Genomic DNA, 21,214 nt, shown 5'->3' with positions numbered 1-21,214 from the left:
CTACAACAGACAGCTTCCAGATCAAACTGAAACTGCCACTTCATCAGCTATGCGAGAGATTGATTCTCCCAGGTATTCACTTACAAATAATGCATAATTATTTAACAGAATGCCATGCAATGACATGACAGAATCTTACAAGGTTAATTCCATGCCCATGGAAGTCACTGACAATCTTGAAAATCATTGAACTGTAAAGATGTAGGAGATGAAGATTTCATGCACTGCTTCAGAAAGCATAACTGACAAACATTTCCTCACATTTCTCAATAAAATGATACTGTCAAATATGTATAAAACACTAAAATATTGAACTTAAACATCTGTGCAGCATTTGAAGAGTTTTTATGAGCTCTGTCACAAATCTATGTGCTTTCTTCAGGACCCGACATAGCATTGAAAGAGCCATCTCTTAGAGATGCTGGAATTCTTACCTGCATTTAAGGAAGGTAGGTTGTCTTTCCCACTTAGGCCTTCAGTGGCTGTACACTCACGAACCAATGCACACTGCAAAAGAAATGCAACAACAAATGTGACACATTCAGGGGTCTGAAATAAATCCATGGCAGTTTATAAAAGGTAGCCAGAAAACCATCACTGATAATAATATAAACTTCCGAAGCCCTAATTATAATTTACATTTTTTCTTTATATTTCTGTTCCAAGACACTGTAACACAACCAAAATTATAGCCAAGAAAATGACAAAATATGATCAGCTGTTTCATAATAAAACAGAAAGGTTTCCTAGCAGTATAGTGGCAGAAGGGTTGAGAGATATTAATAGTTTAGCTTAATAATATATTTTATTATATTTTTAAGAATAAGGCACTTTCATTTAAAACAATTTTTGACAAGTTTTGTGCTTTCAAAGGAGTTTCTTTAGGCAAAGCAGTTTTCACATGCACTCTGCAAGAAAACAATTAATTTTTAAACAAGGGAAAGGTAGGAAGCACATAAAAGTCTTTAAAATGTGCTTGCAGTTTGTGATAAAAGTAATATGTTATACAAGTGAACTGGAATATTTCTTTGATAAGATTAGTGCATAAAAGTATAAAAAGTTTATGGAAAAATCAATCAGTGTACACCTGTGTTAAATGTAGTATGAAGTATAGTTTTAATGCTCCTCCTACCCCCAGCTAGTAAACAAATGAGAGTCTCTAAAGGTGATAGGGAGCTATGTTCCCCAGTTTCTAGAAGTTCAGTTGGAAAACCTAAGGCAGAGAGCAAGACATGATGTATTCTCTATCAGTTGACATCTGGAAATGAATTTAACCATCACCTTCCTCTTCCATGAGAAATTCCTGCACATAGTTTATCTAAAAGTGAGCAAACCCAATTCAAAAGTTATTTATTTGAAGTAATTCAGTAACTCTACATTCTAACAATTGCATCCTCTCTTGGGGTGATTTTACGATGTGTATCCCCTATCTCTGCTCTATGCCCAGAAATTAATTTTTTGCTGTTTCTGTGCCTTTAAACTGAGCCTGAGAGGGGGGAGAGAAAAAAAAAAACCAGCAAAACTTTCAAAGCAGTTTACAGTTTGTTTTCAAGGACACAGATACACAGACTCCTCTGTGTTCTGCTTTCTACAGGTAGAGAGTAGAAGAACCACCCTGCTTGCTTTCCAGCCAGCTTTCAGCCCTTTTTCTCTGGAGGGAGACGGAGAGTTGAACTTTTGTTTTCCTGGGACTTCGGTTTTTTTCCCTTTTCCTCTGCTGGACAGTTTCAACATCAGAATATATTGGGAGGACTTTTCCACCGAGGCCTTGGCCCTGGAGGGGGGCCCACCATCCCGTCCCAGCTCCAAGGAGGGGGAGAGAGAGACTACGGAAGGACTCTGAAATCTTCCCAGGTTTCTTTCCATGGCGAGAGGTTTTATTATTTAGCATTATTATTCTTTTCCTGTGTGTTTGTTAAATAAATAGTTTTTATCTCTTTCACTCTCTTCCAAGGAAAAAAATTTCTTTTTTCCCGAACCTGGGCAGGGAAGGATGGTTGTAACCTGCCTTCTATCAGAGGATATTTTCCTCCAAATTTGTCCAAACTGGCACACATCCTCACTATGAACATATAAACCAAGACTCTGCTGCAACTAATTTGTACAAACTGAGGAATCCTTTAAAGACCACAGAAAATACATCTGTCGCAAGGCTGGTCTTTCTTTACAAGTATTAGAAACCCCCAGAAAGATGCTACTAAAGCCTTCTGTCTCTCCCAGGCCAGATGCAGCTCATTTATTACATCTCAAATAATTGCAAGGAGTCTCATTTCACATTTTGAAATGGAAGAAAAGCAAAATGAAAGAGAAGGCTGAAAAAAACCCTCATGTTGCATATCTTGTACAAGTTTTACAGTTCAAAATCAGAAAGGTTTTACAGCATTTGTTAGCTTTTTGGAACTGGTCCCACTCATCTACTGTTTTAAAAAGGCATTGAAGTCCTTTGAGATAAGTGGTGAAAATAAAGTGTAAAATCTACCCTCAGAATTTTACCCGAGACTGGTTTGGCTGAGCAGAAAATATATTGAAAATAAGGTCCTTTTCTCAAAAAATACGGTTTTATATTTTACTTCCAAACAAAAAATGCTGCATTCCCTCTATCAATATGTACTTTTTTTTTTTCCGTGAAGAACAGAATACACCATAGTGTTAAGCAGTAATCCATCGTATTAGGGCTGCAAAAATTGTGTGCTCCCATGAAATGCAGCTGAACCTGCACCTCTGCAAGGGAATTCACCTCTTCTTTGGCTTGCCCGTCTGTCATTCTTCCCAGCTTTTCAGTATTGTAGGCACAGATTGCACATAAAAATCAACATGAATAGGACTTCAAGGGCAGAAAGCAGAGCGGCTATCCAAGGAAAAAAGAAGCCATATTTACGGCATCTCTCTGGACAGTTTTTTGATCAGAAGAGATCAAATACATTCAGTTGAGATAAAAATAAGCTATTTTTTTCTTAAGGAAGGAAAGGGACTAGGAAACTCAAGTTAGAATATTACTCTGTATATTTTCATGAGGGTTTTTTTTTAGTCGAAGGAGATAAGTGTACATATTACTTACTCCAGAAATTTTGTTTTAAGTCCTTAACCCAATTTGGTAATTAGTATTTTAGACATCTGGTACAACTGATCATTCTAATTAACTTTGTGCAATAAACTGAGTTTCTACCTTTTGATCCTGGGTATCTGCTGTGATGTGGTCTGTTTCCCCCTCCTCTAGCTCTCCCATCTTCACAAGATTGACTTCAATGGTACCGACTGTCTTTCCACCATCAGATGTTCTGGAAAAAAAACAACCCACGACACTGGGTCACTTGCAGCATCAAATTCTTTCAATTAAAATATTGTCAGTAAATATTTAGTCCCTTCTCCATTCTGTACAGCTGCAGTCACCTGTATTGAATTGGTTATTTACAATCACAAACCAAATGTTAACAATGAGGCAAATTCTTTAGGGCACTGAATATTTTCATCACAAAACTGAGAATGCGTAAGTGCTATAAATGGTGCATGAATCCACGAGTGCTGCCAAGTGTTCATTCTAGACCTTATCCTGCCTGTGGACCATCGGATAAAGGGCTGTAGTACTGCACCAATATTCCACTTAGGACCTGCAATCCCATTGCAGAGTGCATGGCTTTGTTTCCTAACAATCTTCAAAGAAAGGACGTACTCAGTGTATTAATAAAAACCCTGCAAAACCAAAACAACAAAACTAATCTGAATATCACTTTTCCTTTTGTAATCCCTTCCCAGAGTAATTATTCAGAATCCATCCTATTTCTTGAACTACATAGGAATGGTAGTACAGTTCCAGGTGAATTCCTTTACTGTCATCTCCATAAATAGTTTACTTCCAATTAATCAAAAACAAATAGCACTTCAGATGTACATCACCAAGAAAAGAGCATCACTGACTACCTTTTGGAAGAGACAAGGGTTTAAACTCCAGAAAGATACAGAATGCTTTTTCAGCTTTCACTGCCAGCACAGCACCAAGGTTATAATGGCACAGTCTATCTTCCCTGGCTTATTCTGAACAGCTGGATTTTTTGAAAGGGAGGAAAGAAGAGTAACAGACCATTTCATAATAATGAGGGAAGAGTAACAACAGGCACCAAGCAAAAACAGGCAAAAGGAAATTACGAGAGTAAGTTCAGCAGAATTACAAAAGCACAGTGAGGAAGGAGAATAAAAACAAATGTGTTTGGGGCAATACTGTGTATAATCCGAGATGTGAAAATGAAGAGTGATGAATAAGGAAAAAAGAATACATAGGAAAGTTCAATGTCATAAAATCACAAAATCACAGAATTATAGAATATACTGGGTTGGAAGAGGCCCGTTAGAATCATCAAGTCCAACTCCTACAGTAAAATCGCAAAAAATAGTTACCCCAAGCTTCCAATTTAAATAATTATTTTGGTTGCAAACCATTAGGCTCAGTAGAATACACTTATTTTGCAACTATACAAATCTGGTCTTCTATAAAACCTTGCAAAATAAACATAATTCTTCATATTTTACATGTTCAAAACTTCATTTGCTCTAAGGCAAATTAATTACTGACAATAAAGGAACAATTAAAAATGAACCAATTCCAGATAGTTTTGCAATTGAAGAAGCCTATGTTAATTAACAGAGTATACAGAAGGAAAGTAGAAAGGGTTCAATGTCCAAATGGTGCTTATGAGCAGAAATACATAATAATTTTGAAATGCATGAGAACAACTTAAGTCCCTTCTGAATGAAGAACTTTCCCCTGAGTTGCCACAGCCTCATGGTTTGACTTCACTTCTTTTCTCCTTCTTGCATCAAACTGGCACCCAAACTCGGCTATGTCAACAAATGCACTACAGTATTCCCAAGCAGAAAGGGAATACATTATTGTCAGCAAATCACATATAGCTTTAAAAACCAAAGTGTGTGGTTATAAGATTGAAAATTTTTCAACATCTTAAGGTGTTCTGATCAAAGTGCCAAGTGAATGAACTGATCCAAGCCAACAAGGCCTGTTGCTCCAGTAAAATAAAATGGAAATGGAAATGATAGTTGTACTTTTGCAGTCCTTGTCTCTTGTTCTTTAGAATGTGACATATTCCCCTTGCTGCTGTTATTAAAAGCTTGGCCTCAGTATGGCAGTGAGCACTGCATTGCTTGCCTGCATGAGGAGTAATACGTATTTTGTACAGGTTTAAAAACAATGATTAATTTAATTTCACTTTTACTTTTAAAAAAAAATTATTATTATTATTATTATTATTATTATTATTTATTATTATTATTATTATTATTTTCTTGTCAAAATCACTCCTGTTCTGGTCTAATACATATGCAATATTACAATCTGGAACATACATTACCTGCAAGAGAAGGTAATGCAACACAATAAAACTAAACAGCCGGACTTGGTGCATTGTAGTTGTACTTCTTCCTCCAGTTATCTTCCCACACAGAAATATGAAAACACAATTTAACAGAAAAAGCCAACAACAACAAAACCAACAAATCACCAAATCAAAGTTTCTTTTGAATGCTACAGGCATACAAATCAACAAAGAGCTCTATAAATGCCCAGGGCGAAACTGCTGTGAGCAGTGTCAGACTCTGTGATTTTAAAACCCCAGCAGTACATGACAGTCTTCAAATAGACATGTCAGGCATTTCAAATTTTCCAGCAATACCATGAGATTAGTATTTCACTTGAAAGAAAATTAAAAGGGAGAAACAGAAGTGATGCAGTGGGAAAAATAAAAAAAAAACCCTTAGTGATCATACTTTAATAGGATAAAACCTGTATTATTTTACTTTGCACAAATAGTATTGAGCACACACACACACATATATGTACACACTTCGTGTCATTTGCCTGCACAGATGTGAAGAGAATCTCACACATACACACTGCTCAACAGAACACCAGAGAAATAGTTGACTGATTTTAGAACACTTCATAATGCATTAGGATGGAACCAGCTTATTTGCTGAAGTTTAGTAAAGCTGAGAAGGTCACTCTGCACCCGCATGGTGCAGTGAAGATGGTCCCTGCATCAAATTGCTCTCAGTCATGAGACAAGACATACTATATCCCCACAGAACAAAGGACTGCACCTTGACAACCTGCACAGGGCAAGTTGGGATGGGGGATACTGCAAAAAGAATAAAATCAGTGTCAATGTAAGAAGCCCATACATGGCACAAAATCCACCTGTCTTATGGAGCTGGAAATTGCTGATTTTGTTTTAGTGCCCTGGGACAAGGAGCAGCAATCATCTGATACCTGTTGACAGAGCACCTGCATTTGAAATAGATTTCTCTACCATCCCAAGTCCTTAAGGACCCCCAGGTCAGTATCAGTTCCCTCAAATGTGAGGAAAGGAGATCGCCAGTAACATCATGAGCAGCAGGATTTTTTTTTTACTTCTGGCCATAAGATGCTGGCCAAGGCATCCAGAGAGGAAAAAGGTAACCAGTTAGTGATGGAAAAGTAAGTGAACTAGATGGACTGAGAACAGCAGTCATTTGCCTCCAATGCTGATCTCATCAAGTCTCATTACTATGTTGAATATGCAAATTTAGGCCTGCTAATTGGTTCCCATGGCCACACACCTTTCTTCAAAAAAAAAAAAAAAAGAAAAGAAAAATATTCAAAAACACACAAAGAAAAAAAGGAAGCAAACTGCATGTTTGCATGGCTGTGTTAATTATAAAAGACAAAATGACTGCCTGAAAAGCAGACTGCAGACTGGGTCTAGCAGGCAGCCCCTTTCTCCAGTGCGTAACACACAATAAATGCAATTAGCACAGATTAACTTGCAGATTGTCATAAAATTAATTTCTCCACTGGTATAATATATTTTTATATATCCAAGCACAAAAGTATTGTACTTACATAAAAACGTTTATTCTGTGAATTCACAGTGAGCCTATTACAACAATCAGTACTGGTTTTAAACAAGTCCACTGTAAATAACATTCTGTTGCATTCTAAGGTAAATAAACAAAGTTTTGCAATGCTCAGTTCCTTCTGTTTTCGTTATTTCAATGTACAGTTGATTAAGCTTCATTTCAGAACAAGTTTCACCTCAACTTTAGTGGAGATTTGCCTGACTTATAAAGCCAAGCTGTTGTTCACCAGCTTCCTGGGGTGGATGACACAACATGAAGCAGCCAAGAAACAATTTCAGGATGGAGACCAAGTACAACTAGTTGTAGACAAATTTCTTTTGAATTTTAATAGGGAAAAGTAGTGAAATATATAGTATTTTATGGTCATCATTTCCTAGGGAAGTTATGCTAGGTACGTAAATGACTGCAGAAATCACTGTGCTGCTTTTCAGGTCTCTCTAGTTAGTTAAATTTTGTGAATATTACTACTACCAAAGTGCAGTTACATGTTTTCTGGCCCACTGAACTACAAGATGTTAGGAGGGAGGGAAATTAAGAGCACTTTCTTTCCAAAAATACTTAGGTTTATCTCCTTTATTTAAAGAAAATTCAGTCCTGTCCAAGATTAATGAAGACAACTAAAATTAGATAGCTAGACAAACAGATACTGTCCAAGAGCTTAAGCACTGACGCATGCTTAAAGAAAGTCTGCATAGTACATGATTGACAGACATGCAGAGGCACAACCTCCCAGATAATCTGTATAATTCATGCACTCTGTCCTAGTTCTTGTTTGTTTAGTTCCACTGCTATAGAGTTCCTGCTCACAGGGGCCAAAGGATCTGAGTGGAATTGACACCAACCCAGTTTCACACTGAAGTACCCTACCTACACTTTTGTCTAGTTTCTTAAGAGCAGCATGACAGACATATGTATGTTATTTTTGCAGAGAACACAAGAGAGAACCATTATCTTTTTCTTTTGCTGCTTCTTACATGTAACTAAGTGGAAATCAAACAAAAATTGCCCAAGCTCAAGAGAGCCTTCCTGGAAACAGGCAAACTACCACCACAGGGGAAGGAGCTAATGGAAGTACTGATTGCTAGCTCTTTGCAAAAAGCCACAGAGCTCAACCAAGGGAAAAAAAACCAAAGAACCAAAACATTGTGCTGTTCTTAACGGAAGGGTATGGTAAAGTGTTCCTCTGAATTGAACTTTTAAATTAAATCAACTAAAAAAAAATCAGCTTTTGTTGCTAAATTAACAGCCCGTATACCTAGCTCTCATTTAGAAAGAAAAAAATATGCATGATTCTTTTTTTAATTGGACACACAATATTGTAGAGTCAATGTTAAGAAATCTTCTCCTACTGAAAAGGACTTTTGTTTCGTTCAACAGCCCATTTTATCCCATTCATCATCACAACTGTATGAGAAAGCTGGAAGCAAGTGACATTGCATTATCACTGCAAAATGAAACATGCAAGTCTACAGAAAGCATCTCTCTTTTTATAAATTTCATATTGGAAACTGCAATCCCAAATCTCTAGCAACTAAATTCCTCTGACAACATCAGTGGTGTACACTGAAGTAATTCTACAAATTGACCTTTTTGTGTTTTGATGATTAGCTACACGTGCACAGATCTACCAGAAGCACTCAGCCACCAGTTTAGAGAACCTTTATGGTGGAGAAAGGACAATCCGAATAAAAAGTCCTTTTGTAGAGGTTTTGTAACTTGTGTCCCTAATTGCTATTAGGGTACAATGGTGGGAAAAGGGAAAAGTAGAGCACAGTGTGTCAACAGTAAGAAATTGTAGACACATGTTAGCTCTCCACAAAATAACAAAAAAATACAAGAATATTCCTTGAAAAACACTTTTATATTGTTACATTGTACCTCAGGAAGACAATGGCAAGACATAATAACTAAAGAATGAAAGGAAAACAAAAAGAAAACTCAGTTAAAAATCAACCAGACTTTATAATTACACCAATAATTACTGGGTACACCACAGAGCTATTTCCGGGTCCTTAAATCTCTACTTCTAATCTAACAAAGAAGAATCTCAATCACAGGCACTTCCTGATAAACTCATATCCAAAGAATATCAACAAGAATTAAATAGAAATTCATGCTCGGACAAGTCCCTTGATATATCCTTTATCCTCCTGAGAGGTACTATTACCTCAGGGTGATTAGAGGAAAGCAAGCTTAATTAGTAGACTGCTCTGGTTAAATTGCCATCGAAGAAATGCAGATAATTTCTACTGACTTTCTGCTGCTGAATAATCATAATCAGAAAAAATCCCACATTTGAATGGTTAGGATTTTTTTTCTTAAAAAAAATCCAACTGACTATACCCTATCATTTAATGTATCTGGAAATTAATTTGAATTGGTGTATTTGTCTTCTAGTGTTAGCTGAACAAAGAGGACAACCAAGACTAAAAATATTAATTAAACTTTTCATCTATTTCTTACAAGTTTTCCATCTTTACTTTTTGATTACAAATTGGATGGGTGAGATACAAAATACTTACTCTGAAACTGTCCTGAAACTTTCCATTCTGTCAGTTACTGTGCCACCTGTTGAAGGCAGTCTTCAGATCGAATTCTCAATATGTCAGTTACAGAAGCAAAGTTTATTCCAAAGAGCTAGAGACGACTTGAATTCATGTAAGAATAGATTCTTACAATCAAAAAGCTGGAATTCATTTATCTAGCCTTCGAGTCCCATAGGGATCTGTCAGTCCACATTTTATTTAACTGGGTTTTTTTGTTAGACAAAGTTATCTCCTTGTTAGGTGTGGCATTTTCTGTGTTTGGGAGAAATTAAAATCAAAGTACTTTGTTAACTTTGCCCTGTAAACTACACACATTTATATGCAACTACTCTTGTTGAAATAGGAAGGCAGGTGCCAAAATACTTCAACAGGTTTCCATTTCTAAAAAATGTCCTTGACACAGTGGCAGTACCACGACACCTCTGAATGGGTCATAATTTGCTCCGTAAACCAAATTAAGGCTGTCTTCCTGTGCTCAGGGTAACAAATGTAACACAACTTTCCCACAGCACCTATGTACAATATCGCAGGCACAACATACACCAGTGTCTCAGTTCTCCCAGTCATACCTTCTTTCCCCCCCAAATGTTGCCTTTGTAGACGCATGATGAGTTTGAGCACTTGCTCTGTGAAGCTTAACTGTACCTTCCCAGTAATCCCAAATAAGCCTCCATTGCACTTGGAATAATCAGCTCAACAAAATCCCTGCACTATAAAAAGTCCAATAAATTTATTCTGAAAATCACCACCTAAAAGGGTGCCCATAACCTTCAAAAGGTTTTGATTTGTATCTTCATTTACCTTAAGCCATGCAGGAGAGTAACAGGGTTAAAACTGTTTTTCCTTCCTTCAGTGCACAGCTTTAAGAAATGTCTGTTCAGCCCAGCCCCAGGTTTTGAACATTGGCTCTGACCCTCCTGCAGCTCTGTACCCTGTCACTGGTTAGAGCTGTACATCACATCCCCCATAATTTCAGTATGGCTGCATATAACAATGAGTTTAGGAGACCACAACCATTTTCACATGGGATAATAATTAAGCCCTCCTTCTTTCAACATGCCTGATAACCAAACCAAACTGTATACTGTTAATTGTTTAAACCACACACAGTAAACCAAACTGGGAATCTTATGCTCCTTTCTAAAGGAAACTTTGAAAGAATATTCCCTATGCCAAATTGCCTGCAATTCTTCCATAGGTTATCATATTATAAAATCACCTTTTCTAATCTGGCACCTGGGAAGCTCCAGTTTATAGGGTTGGTATTTAATTTTGGTGTTTAATTTTGAATTTGTGCATGGCAGAATTAGAAGCACTTCAAGTTGACCTCTAATATATACCTGATGGAATATGGAGTTTAAAACCAGTCAAGCAGCAATCATAGAATTCTTTAGACTGGAAAAGACCTTTAAGAGTATTGAGCCCAACCATCAATCCAGCACTGCCAAGTCCATCATTAAACCATGTTCCTCAGGGCCACATCTACATGTCTTATAAATACCTCCAGGGATGGTGACCTGCCTACTCCCCTGGGTAGCCTGTTCCAGTGCCTGATAACCCCTCATGTGAAGATTTTTTTCCTGATATCCAATCTAAGCCTCAACTGGTGCAACTTGGGGCTGTTTTCTCTTGTCCTCTTACTTGCCACCTGGGAGAAGAGATGGACCCCCACCTCACAACCACCTCCCTTCAGGTAATTGCAAAGGGTGATAAGGTCCCCACTGAGCCTCCTTTCCTCCAGGGTAAACACTCCCAGCTCCCTCAGCCGTTCCTCATATGACTTGTGCTCCAGACCCTTCCCCATCTTTGTTGACTTTCTTTGGATGAGAAGTGCCAAGGGTTATTAACTCACCATGATTTACAACAGAGGGAAACACTTACCTGAGAGTAAGGGTCAACTGTTGTTCCTTTGACTTTACCAGATCTACTACTCTAAATGTTGCACAGCCCAGGAAGCTTCGCTACAAATCAAAGCAGAAAGAAAAAATAACACATCCATTCATTTTTTAGTTGTTACTTCTTTTCATCTCACACTTGAAATTCTTTCTTTGGTACCTAAAAAAATATTGCATTTCAATATAACAGTTTGACACTCTATCCACTAGAAATTTTTTTATGCATCTGTATCATGATTATCAGTAAAATGTTAAAAACTTTGGTTTTATCGGCAGGAAACTTTCTCTTTTCCATTAAGAATGGTCAAACAACCTGACAAAATAACATGTTGTAAGACATACAGCCACAGGAAAAATTTCATTCAGTACAAGTATTTGCATTTTGCATCTATTTCTTTCTATTTTTCTAATTTCTGGATTACAAGAAATGCTAAGTTTTTTACCGAAGTTGTTCTTGTTATGGTTTTTCCTCAAGCCTTTGGCACTACCATGTATTCCAAATATGAACATATTTGCTAGGAAAGTATTTTAAAATTGAGTTCAGCACAAGTTTATTAATAGAAATGTTATATTTCTCTAGTTCTTGGCAATGCTTTAAGTACTTTTTTCCTCTATTTCCACTGTAAGGTGAACCTATTCACTGCATTACAAGTGCAAAGAAATGTGCTAAGGCAACTAGAATGCCTAAAGTTGATAAGCTACACCACTACATCTTTTTCTTCTATGAAAATTACCTTCACACGTTAAAAAAAAAAAAGTACAAAGAGGAAAAAGGATTAAGTATTCTTTTGCACTTTGGTTATTTGTTAACCTCTCCTGGTATCCTGCTGCACATTGCTGAAATCCCATTTTGTCAACTTGGCCAGCAGTAGTATTCTTGCCTTGGTAACAATGGGAAAGAAGCTAACAGCCTACGGCCATCTTCTATCCATTTATCTTTCAAATATACAACACAATATCACTTGCTCTAGATAAATTATAATGAGATCATGACATTATATTTAATTTTTTTCAATAAAACAATAAGAAGGACACAAATTTTGTTTTTTATTACATAATACTAAGTTTACTGTTGGAATGGCAAATTAAAATTCCAGGCTAAATTATATACATTCTTGGATATACAAATTAAAGGAGAATCAAGTCTCTCTGAGTCAACAGAGGCTGCCTGCAGAGAGCAGCTTTCCCTTCAGGGAAAAACAGAAAAGAATTTGCTGCTGCTAAGAAGAGTAAATTCCTCTGGTAAAAAAAAAACCCTTCAGCCTGCTTTCTCTCAGGAAAGCCAGCAGGATATTGAGTTTTTGAATGCAAACAATAAAGCTCTACACTAAGATCAGTTTTCTTCCATAGAAAATGTACAGTTCAAATAACAATTTTGAAATTAGGTAAGCACCAGCACTGGTCTCCCATTTGGTAAACTAAGTCATGAGGTATGACTTGCTCCTATCAATGGCACAGGCTTAGATTTCCTATGCTTTTGTCGACACGTAAGCAGCAAAAGAAAAAAAGATACCAGTTGAGAGTCTAGGGAAGGCTGAGAAAATGGTGGATCTGGGAAGTGATGAACAGGAGTAAAGGAATCACAAAGGCCTGTAGGATATATATATATAGAAAAATAACACAGCTGCGCAAGCAAAGATCACGGGTAATTTTCAGTGCCAAATTAAATGTACTTCTACGAAAAAGACATCCAGGTGTGGCACACAGTGATGCACAACCTTGCTGGAGTGAACACACAGGTAGTTCTGTCTTCCTTTAATTCAGTCAACATGACAGTGTTTCTGCACTAAAACTCTGTGGTCACACGTTTAGCCCAGATTATTTATCTTCTCCCAAGAGCATACCCTTCTTCATACTGTGAGAACACATTCCACAGCACAGGGTCTCTATGGCAGCCTTTATTCTGGCATTTCATGACATTTGAGTGCTTATGTTTGAAACCTGACCATTTGGAAAGGGGAAGAGGGGTATTTGGAATGAAACTGATAGGGTTTTGTCACTTGGGGCTTCTTTCTGCAGCACAATAGAGCTATAAATGTATTTAAGGATCCTAAGTCAGAGTCCTCATGTGACCAGGGCCAAGAAGCAATTACACTGCTCTCTTATACAGTCAAAGAGCTTTAGACATTGTACCCACGAAACATCTCTGAGTGTCTTATCTACTTTTCCAGTGTCATGAAATTAAAGGTGAATGATTTCATCAGCTTAAAACATTCTACTTAGTTCTCTTTTTTTATATTTTTATACTTATTTAGAAAAAAAGTTTCTTTTCTTCACAATACAGAGCTAGGTGCAAAATCAAACAAAATTTGAAATGATCCCATGACCCAAATGAAGAGAGTTATGCTAATGTTCAGGGGATCTAATATCAAACTGGAGAATAATTTTTCCATACTGATTTAGTTTCCAATAGTCCACCCTGGCCTGAACTGGCAGTCTACAAAGCAATCTAACTTTGCCCACATGACTTGGAAAGGCTTGAAAAGTAGGCTTTAAACAGAATTGCTGCTGTAATGCTAATTGCAGAGTAATGTTCCTTTGGAATTTTGCTAGTCTTGCAGTCACAATAATAAATCTTAAGATAGGTGCCTTGACTAGTTTGATGAGTAATCTCAGCTAGCCAAAGAGAAAAGTCTCTATAATAGCTACATGAAAAGTTAAAACACATCAATTATTTCACTAAGATTGAACTTGCTGACAAGTTACAGATTTTTCAAACACTAGCTGAAGTCCTGAAAACTATGCCAAGGAAGTCCTGGTAAGGCAGAAAAGTCAACACCTTAGGCTAAAAATTTAAACCCTCAGTTATTTTACATGTTTGCAGACAGATCTGACACCTGCACCGGGTGGTGTTTGGTCTTTTATTCAGCTCTAGCAAGACCAACCTTTCCCACCCTCACAAGGTGTCCATATTATCTGGGAGGTTTTAGCCCTCTCAGACGCAGAAATTACTTCCCAATACCTTTGTCAAAAGCTCTATCTATAGATCTACACATAAAAATGAGTCCTCTTTATGTTGCCACTGCACTTTCTGAAAACACAAACCAAAGGCAACTCCTGCTGCAGAACATTTGATATCCTGCAGATGAAGACCAGAAGGTGACAGACCAGGCTCATTGAGGCAATACCATCCCAGCCTCTCAATCTCATCCAGATTGCTTGTATGGCATTAGCAAGGAGTTTACAGAGTCGTGCTTGTCTCAGGTTAGCTTCATTTGAAAAAGATTTTCAAAAGAGATGTGAACCAGATTACATCAGTTCATGAGACTATCACTCCTGCATTGATTATCTTGTTCATTTAACACAACTTTTGCTATTAAAAAAGCTTGTCAGCTCCCGTTGAGCAGTGAGTGTCTGTGCCTGCTGATGAGATGAAAAAAAAAACCCCCAAAAAATCAACGAAAATTATTGCTTACCCCAACATCTGCTCTTGGTTCCTTGTGATCAGGTAGGACACTGGTGCGGACCTGAGAGAAGGGAGGGAAAATAAAGGCAATAAATCATTACATTTTTTGTTGTTGCTTCCCAATTAGAATGAAAGAAGTGATCATGCCTTTCTTTCCTCACACTTTTGACACTTTGGAGATAAATTTAAATGGAGCTATATATGTATATATAATTTATAACAACTAGTAATTTAAGCACAATATCTGCTGGTTCCTGTGAAGAAAGTATCTTACCACTGCCCATTTATCATTCTGAACTTTCCTGAGTCTCTAAAGGGAGAAAAGCTGTGTTCAGGTTTTCCTTTCCTAAAAGGAGATTTTTTGACTGTAACTTGAGTGACAGAATTCTTCATCTAGAGGCGTTATCTGGAAACAAAATTTTCAGCCTCAAGTGAAAGAGCATAGTACATTAGAAAGTATTTTCTCCAAGTACTTGCCTTTGCCAGCTGATCTGCAGCAGAAATCCTGATCCCCAGTCCCACTCAGTGTATGACCCTGCCTCCTTCTGCCACTTGCTGAGCATTTCTGAGGTAAGAGACATTTGTAGGCATTCAAAGAGGGAAAGTCTCTATATTCTCCCCTACAAGGGACCTCCAGTTGTCCCTGCATTTTCTGCAAGGTGGAGCTGCCACTGTACTCAACTGCTTTCATTTCACAAGAGCAAGTATGGGATAACCTGACTTCCTCTTCTGTATTTCCCAAAATATAGTATGGGTTGGTCTGTGGATGTGGGTGGGTGTGTGTCTTCAGTGTCTTCATAATTTGATTGTTGAGTGGTGGCTGAGAACAGACAACTGATTAACCAGCAAAAATTAGATAGAAAATATATAAGAAAACCTCTGTGACATCCCTCTCACATGGCCTGCCTGGGCCAAAACCAGCCCTTTGGAATAACTTGGTGTTAAAAGCAACACACAAGGGAGAATACACTGAGCATGAACATCTGTTTGATTACCTAGCCTAAATAACAGATATTCATTCCCAAGGACAAACTTTTGGCTTGACTTCCAAGTAAAACTCAAACTCATTTTGTAAATCTCTTGGCAAAAGACTCATTTTTTTTTCTATGCCCTCAAATGTGACCCTCAATTCTTCTATTCTAGCTGCAACTTAGTACACAAAAAGAAGCTCTCCTTTAAAGCAAAGATAATTTGTATGTTTATTATTCTAAATACATGTTGTTATAAAGCACCAATATAAAGTCCACAACAAAGACTTGACAAAGTAGAACCATGGTTTTTCTCAGCCAGCTCTTATCCCTTGATTCCCTACAGTGAGAACATTGTCTTTTCCACAAAAGCCTGAAAATAGTAAAAAGTGCTATAATTAATTTAATGAGGGACAGAATACTTTAGAAATCTGTGGGAGTCCTCATTTGGATGCAATTTTACATTTAGATTTTCCCCACTAATATAACATTAGCAACTCCAAAGCATTTGGCTTTCTACAGAAAACTAGTACAAAATGTTCAATAGCAATATTTGTATTTAAAATTTACCTTTAAATGTTTCAAGTCACAAATGGAAATGAAATTACTGACATTTTCTTGTTGGTGATACCTATCTTTCCCCATTGAAGCTGGGGAAATAACTTAGAGCAGATCTGTTTCTTAAAAGAAAGATGGAGTATCAACACCAGACCAAAAATGCTGTCATTTTAAGATGCTAAAAAGCTGTTCAATGTGCCAGCCTCAAAGAGGTGATATCTGGCCCAACAAGAAGTGAGGTATTTACATTTTTTAATTATTATTATGGCTATTTTTTCAAGAAAAAATAATAATTTAAGAATTAACCTTCCTCTTCATCATTTACTTAGGCATTTGTAACCCAGCAGAGGTTCAGCAAGTATTTTAAAACGTGTACATGTTTTTATATGATACTAAGTTGTGCTTCACAGCAAGAGAAAGTTCAAGTATCTTTTACACTTATTGAAATCCAGGGAATTCAACACTCATTTAGAATCATAGAATATTAATTCCTTCTTTTGCTGGATAAAGTCTCAATTCAGGAGAATGTATTTCTGCTTTTCTGACCCAATGTAGAAGTGGAAAGGGATGTCAACACCTGACTAATCTAGAACCTTCCATATAATAAAAACATATTCCTGACTTTCAAATGGATTTAAAATACAGAAACAGTATCTGTTGCATTTGGCAACACTTTTTAGTTCAGCTAGGTTTGTTTCTTTTCCTTTGGTTTTAACCACTTTATAACCAGTATTTGTACAGCCAAATGTAACTGTCTTTGGTGGGACTGACATTAGGCTGTACCTCTCTTCTCCCTAAAATATATTTTGTTTGAAATTAAATTGAATATATTGATCCAAGTGTGTGCAAACATATATAACTTAAGAAAGAGGTTTATTATTTGATATTTACTAAAAGAGAGGCCATATATGTGTATGTAAATACATACACGGGCAGTACGATCTGATCCCTTTCAGGCTGTCTGTTGGTTGAGTTCCTGAACAAACTCTCTGAATGCTGCAATTATTGGGGTATCATTATGGGATGGTCACACAGGCCTCATTACAAACACAAAGTCAGCTCATAAACATTTATAAAACATAAGAAACAAGCCAGTTCTAGTCCCAGTCCACAAAATGAAAGAAAAAATGGAGATAAATACAGAGGATTTGAAAGGTCAAATATCCTCCTAGTGCCTTTCCTAATTAAACAAACCGCCGCACTTTCTAAAACCTTGTCATAAATCAACTTTTCCCTACTGGCCCCCTCTAGAACAACTACGAAATATGAACACAAGCAGAAAGTCAGATTTTAATCCCAAGTATCCACTACTCTGTTAGAATTTCAGTTTTCTCATTTGCTCTAGGTTTTCCTGTGCAAAACGCAAACCTCTGAGTGGGGAGTTCATTTACAACTGGGGTAAGACCATGCTTCCCTGGAATAGCACACGCTACAGCTTTACCTCCTCAGACAAGAAGAGATCACAAGGGTATGCAAGAAAGACAGTTTGTGACCTAGGCGAAATGCAAAATGTTTCTGGCTAGTGTCTACTCCTGTGATTTTATTTGTAGAATAATATGGTTAACTTTTATACACCACAGGTTGTTGTACCAGGAAGAACACCAGTGGACAACAGTGGGCACTTGTGATACACTTAATTTTCTTTAAATCTCATCCAGAACAATATGCAATGAGTAATGCATTTTTCACAGACATATCTGTTAAATTTCTCTAGGCATAAATGCTAAATTCAGCTTTAATGAACTGTCCTTTAGTAGAAGGCAGTTTTGTGTAATTAAAAGGAACATTTCTTTCAGTCGTTTGCAGCACTCTGAGCCACATCCACACACACTGTCAAAGTACAGAAGATCGAACCATTATCATTACTGAATCTTTTTTGCCTGCCCTTAATTAAAGCCTTCACATTTCAGTTGATGATCAAAGGCCATGTTCAGAATACAATCAAGTTTTGCAAACAAATAATGCTAGACCCTTTCCTTGGTTACTATGGATTTACTCCATCAGATCAACCGTGGCTTCCAGTGGCTTCCCAGTACTCACTGCTTTTAGCTGCTCAAATGCTCTGCTCTGTCATCACTGCTATACACTCCTGGCATCTCACAGTAACTAAGTACGCACATCAGGCAAGGCTAGGAAAGGCAAGGAAAGATAAAAAGAAACTACTGAAAGCAGTCACTGAAAAATTGACTTGCACTCCTTCAATAAAGCAGCTTCCAGGAAAGCATTCCCAGCTTCAGTAAAACTGGCAGTCATATGGGAACATAATGTGCATATGCATTAACCTGGAGGTGCTCTGGGACAGTGACCATCTGCGCCTTTCTGCCCCCACAGGGAAAAGAACACTGAACTCTGCTAACACAGCCATTCAGCTCCACAGACAGCTGCTGTGGGCAGTCAGCCCATCTTCACCACCACTGCCTGCCTGAGCAAGGCACCACCACCCATTAGAATCTAGGAATAATTATTTCTTGGAATTTTTCAGTCAAAGAAGTTGAAGCTTTATGTATTTGTGCTGGGTGAGCTGAAAATGCTGAAATTGTTACTGGGTTCTGCAACAACATCAATCAGCTTTTGTAAGATAGGACCCCTTCCAGTACATGCATCAAATTAATTCTTAAAAGAAGATATTGTACATTCACCAGCTATTTATTTTCATCATATAGATTAACAATTTGCTAAATAGCCCAATCAACATATTGTAGTCGGCAAAGTAAAACACTTCCATCAATACTTTGTTGGATATGCGCTTATTGGATGAAGGACAATACCAATACAGTAATTTTCCAACCTTTAGTGCACAATTATTTCCAAGAGGCCATGTAAAACAAAAGAGGAAATCTTTTCCCAATGGGCATGCACATGGTATTGCAGGGTTTACAGTTCCAATGCAAATGCTGATCTGCAGAGAAACTAATAAATATTAAAATTGAATTAAAGATGAAAACAAATACAGGGAATATAAGTTATAACAAATTACTTCAATGTTTTATAATAACTGTATGATGTTTATTATATATTAATGAAATTTAAAATTATAAAATATTTATATATATGTGTGTATTCCCTATTACAGATAGTAGGGAAAATACGTATGCCCCATTACTTGCTGTATAGCAACTGACAGTTTCATCTGTTTACTTATCTGAAAAGGTCAACCAGTAGGGCAGGACTATCTGCATCCTTTCCATAGGCAGTGTTTGAATGTGACTCTTTTGCAGAGTGTGGAGTCAAGACCATTTATTTGTGCAGCACTGACACTGTGTGCTGCCTCCAGGCACACTTCTCAAGACTTACTGTGAGGATAATAGAAAAGACATGCTTCTCAGTCTCTAAGAATCATCATAAACTGCTTTTCTTTCAGATGTCTCTACAGCTCAGTATCTTTCTCTGGGAGGCTGCATCTTTGTGTGCTTTCTATAGAATACATGGCACAAGAGAAGCATTACGAGATCCCCCAAGCAAAGACCGAGGTTAACAGAAATGAACAGCTTATGTAGGTACATAACTTGGTGTATGAATAATGAGCAGAAAAACACAAAAGTCTTGAGTGTTTCCTTACAAATACAGTTTCGTTTGTCTATTTTTACAGCTTGGGCATTTGATCAGAATCGCCTTAAAAAACCCCACAGTTCAAAAAGAACAGATTACTTGGGAATTCTATACTGAGCACACCACAAAAAATATACCATCTCCGCAACATCCCCATGGAAACTGGAACTGATCAAGAAACAGAAAAGATCTATACATTATGAGTGCTTAGGGGCATGCAGCAGAGAGTCAGATCTGATCCAGCAAGGCCTATTAACTCAGCATAATTGCCAGCCATGGCAGAGCTGCACCACTTTGCATTGTGCCTCAATGCAAAATGACACCGGCCCTGTCCATGCAAGCACGCAGTGAAGCTCAGATTTCAAGCAAAGGTTTCATAGTGGGGACACGGCCCAGCTTGGCATGGATCAGAGCTTCAGCTGCTGGCACTTGGTCTGCAGATTACCAAACACTACTAAGGTGTGCAAAGAGGGGAAAAAGGCAGCTTCTGTTAGCAGCCTTTCCCCCATGAAGCACTAAGATCACACACACAGCTTGTTCCTCAGTACACTGCAAAAAAGCCTGAAAATCACAGAGCTGGAAACACCCCTTTGAAACACACTTGTAACAACCTCGCCATATTTAGGTCTATTCTATTGCACATTTATTTATTTTCAAATAGTAAATAAATAATTCTTGAAGGCAGAGTCCTAAGATTGATTTTTCTCTTGTGGTTATTGGAAATAAGAAAAAGCTGCCAAATCTAGCCACACAAATCTAAATGATCTTTAATATATTTTTAGTGTATGCAATGAAAAAATGGAAGGAAGGACGGAAGGAAGGACGGAAGGACGGAAGGAAGGAAGGAAGGAAGGAAGGAAGGAAGGAAGGAAGGAAGGAATTCGGAAGGAAGGAAGGAATTCGGAAGGAAGGAATTCGGAAGGAAGGAATTCGGAAGGAAGGGGTTATTTACCTTGTTAACAGAGAACACAGCATGAGCACTGGATTCAATTTTTTTAACCAATTTGAAACAGCTTTTTTTTTCCTACAGAGAAAGATCTGTCAGATGTAAGGTTATGTGACAGATTAAAAGTGACAAAGAAAAATGGCCTCTATAAATTAGAGATAATTAACATTTGAGTCTTAGATCATGAAAAATAGATGTTCTTCTGCTACTCGTAATTAATTTGCTCTTTATTGAAACTTGGGGTACAGATACTCTGCCAGTACCAGTTGCTGCAGAACATTGCTTTATGGGGAGGGGAAAAGCTGTGTACTGCTGCACCCAGTTAAACCTTCTTGTGTTGCATGATGAGGTCATCATCACTCCCCTCCCGAACAGCTCCCAGCAAAACACAACCCTTGCACTGTGATTCCAGTGCACACTTTGCAAGGAACACCTACAGG

General features: G+C 37.5%; 1 protein-coding gene across 6 annotated transcripts in view; it reads right to left on the bottom strand.

Annotated features, from left to right (window-relative positions):
* The window catches only part of INPP4B (inositol polyphosphate-4-phosphatase type II B), a 276,861-nt gene that overhangs the window by 113,628 nt on the left and 142,019 nt on the right, over positions 1-21,214 (bottom strand). For all 6 annotated transcript variants that reach the window (XM_017732655.1, XM_017732656.1, XM_017732657.1 and 3 more), the window contains 4 exons: positions 14,764-14,814; positions 11,334-11,413; positions 3,167-3,278; positions 435-507 (listed from right to left, as the gene is read on the bottom strand). In XM_017732655.1, coding sequence (XP_017588144.1) covers positions 435-507; positions 3,167-3,278; positions 11,334-11,413; positions 14,764-14,814 — 316 coding nt within the window. The remainder of the gene's footprint in view (positions 1-434; positions 508-3,166; positions 3,279-11,333; positions 11,414-14,763; positions 14,815-21,214) is intronic.

This window comes from Corvus brachyrhynchos, unplaced genomic scaffold (genome assembly GCF_000691975.1).
Source record: "Corvus brachyrhynchos isolate BGI_N302 unplaced genomic scaffold, ASM69197v1 scaffold444, whole genome shotgun sequence".
NCBI lineage: Eukaryota > Metazoa > Chordata > Aves > Passeriformes > Corvidae > Corvus > Corvus brachyrhynchos.
This window is presented reverse-complemented; position numbering and strand designations above follow the sequence as displayed.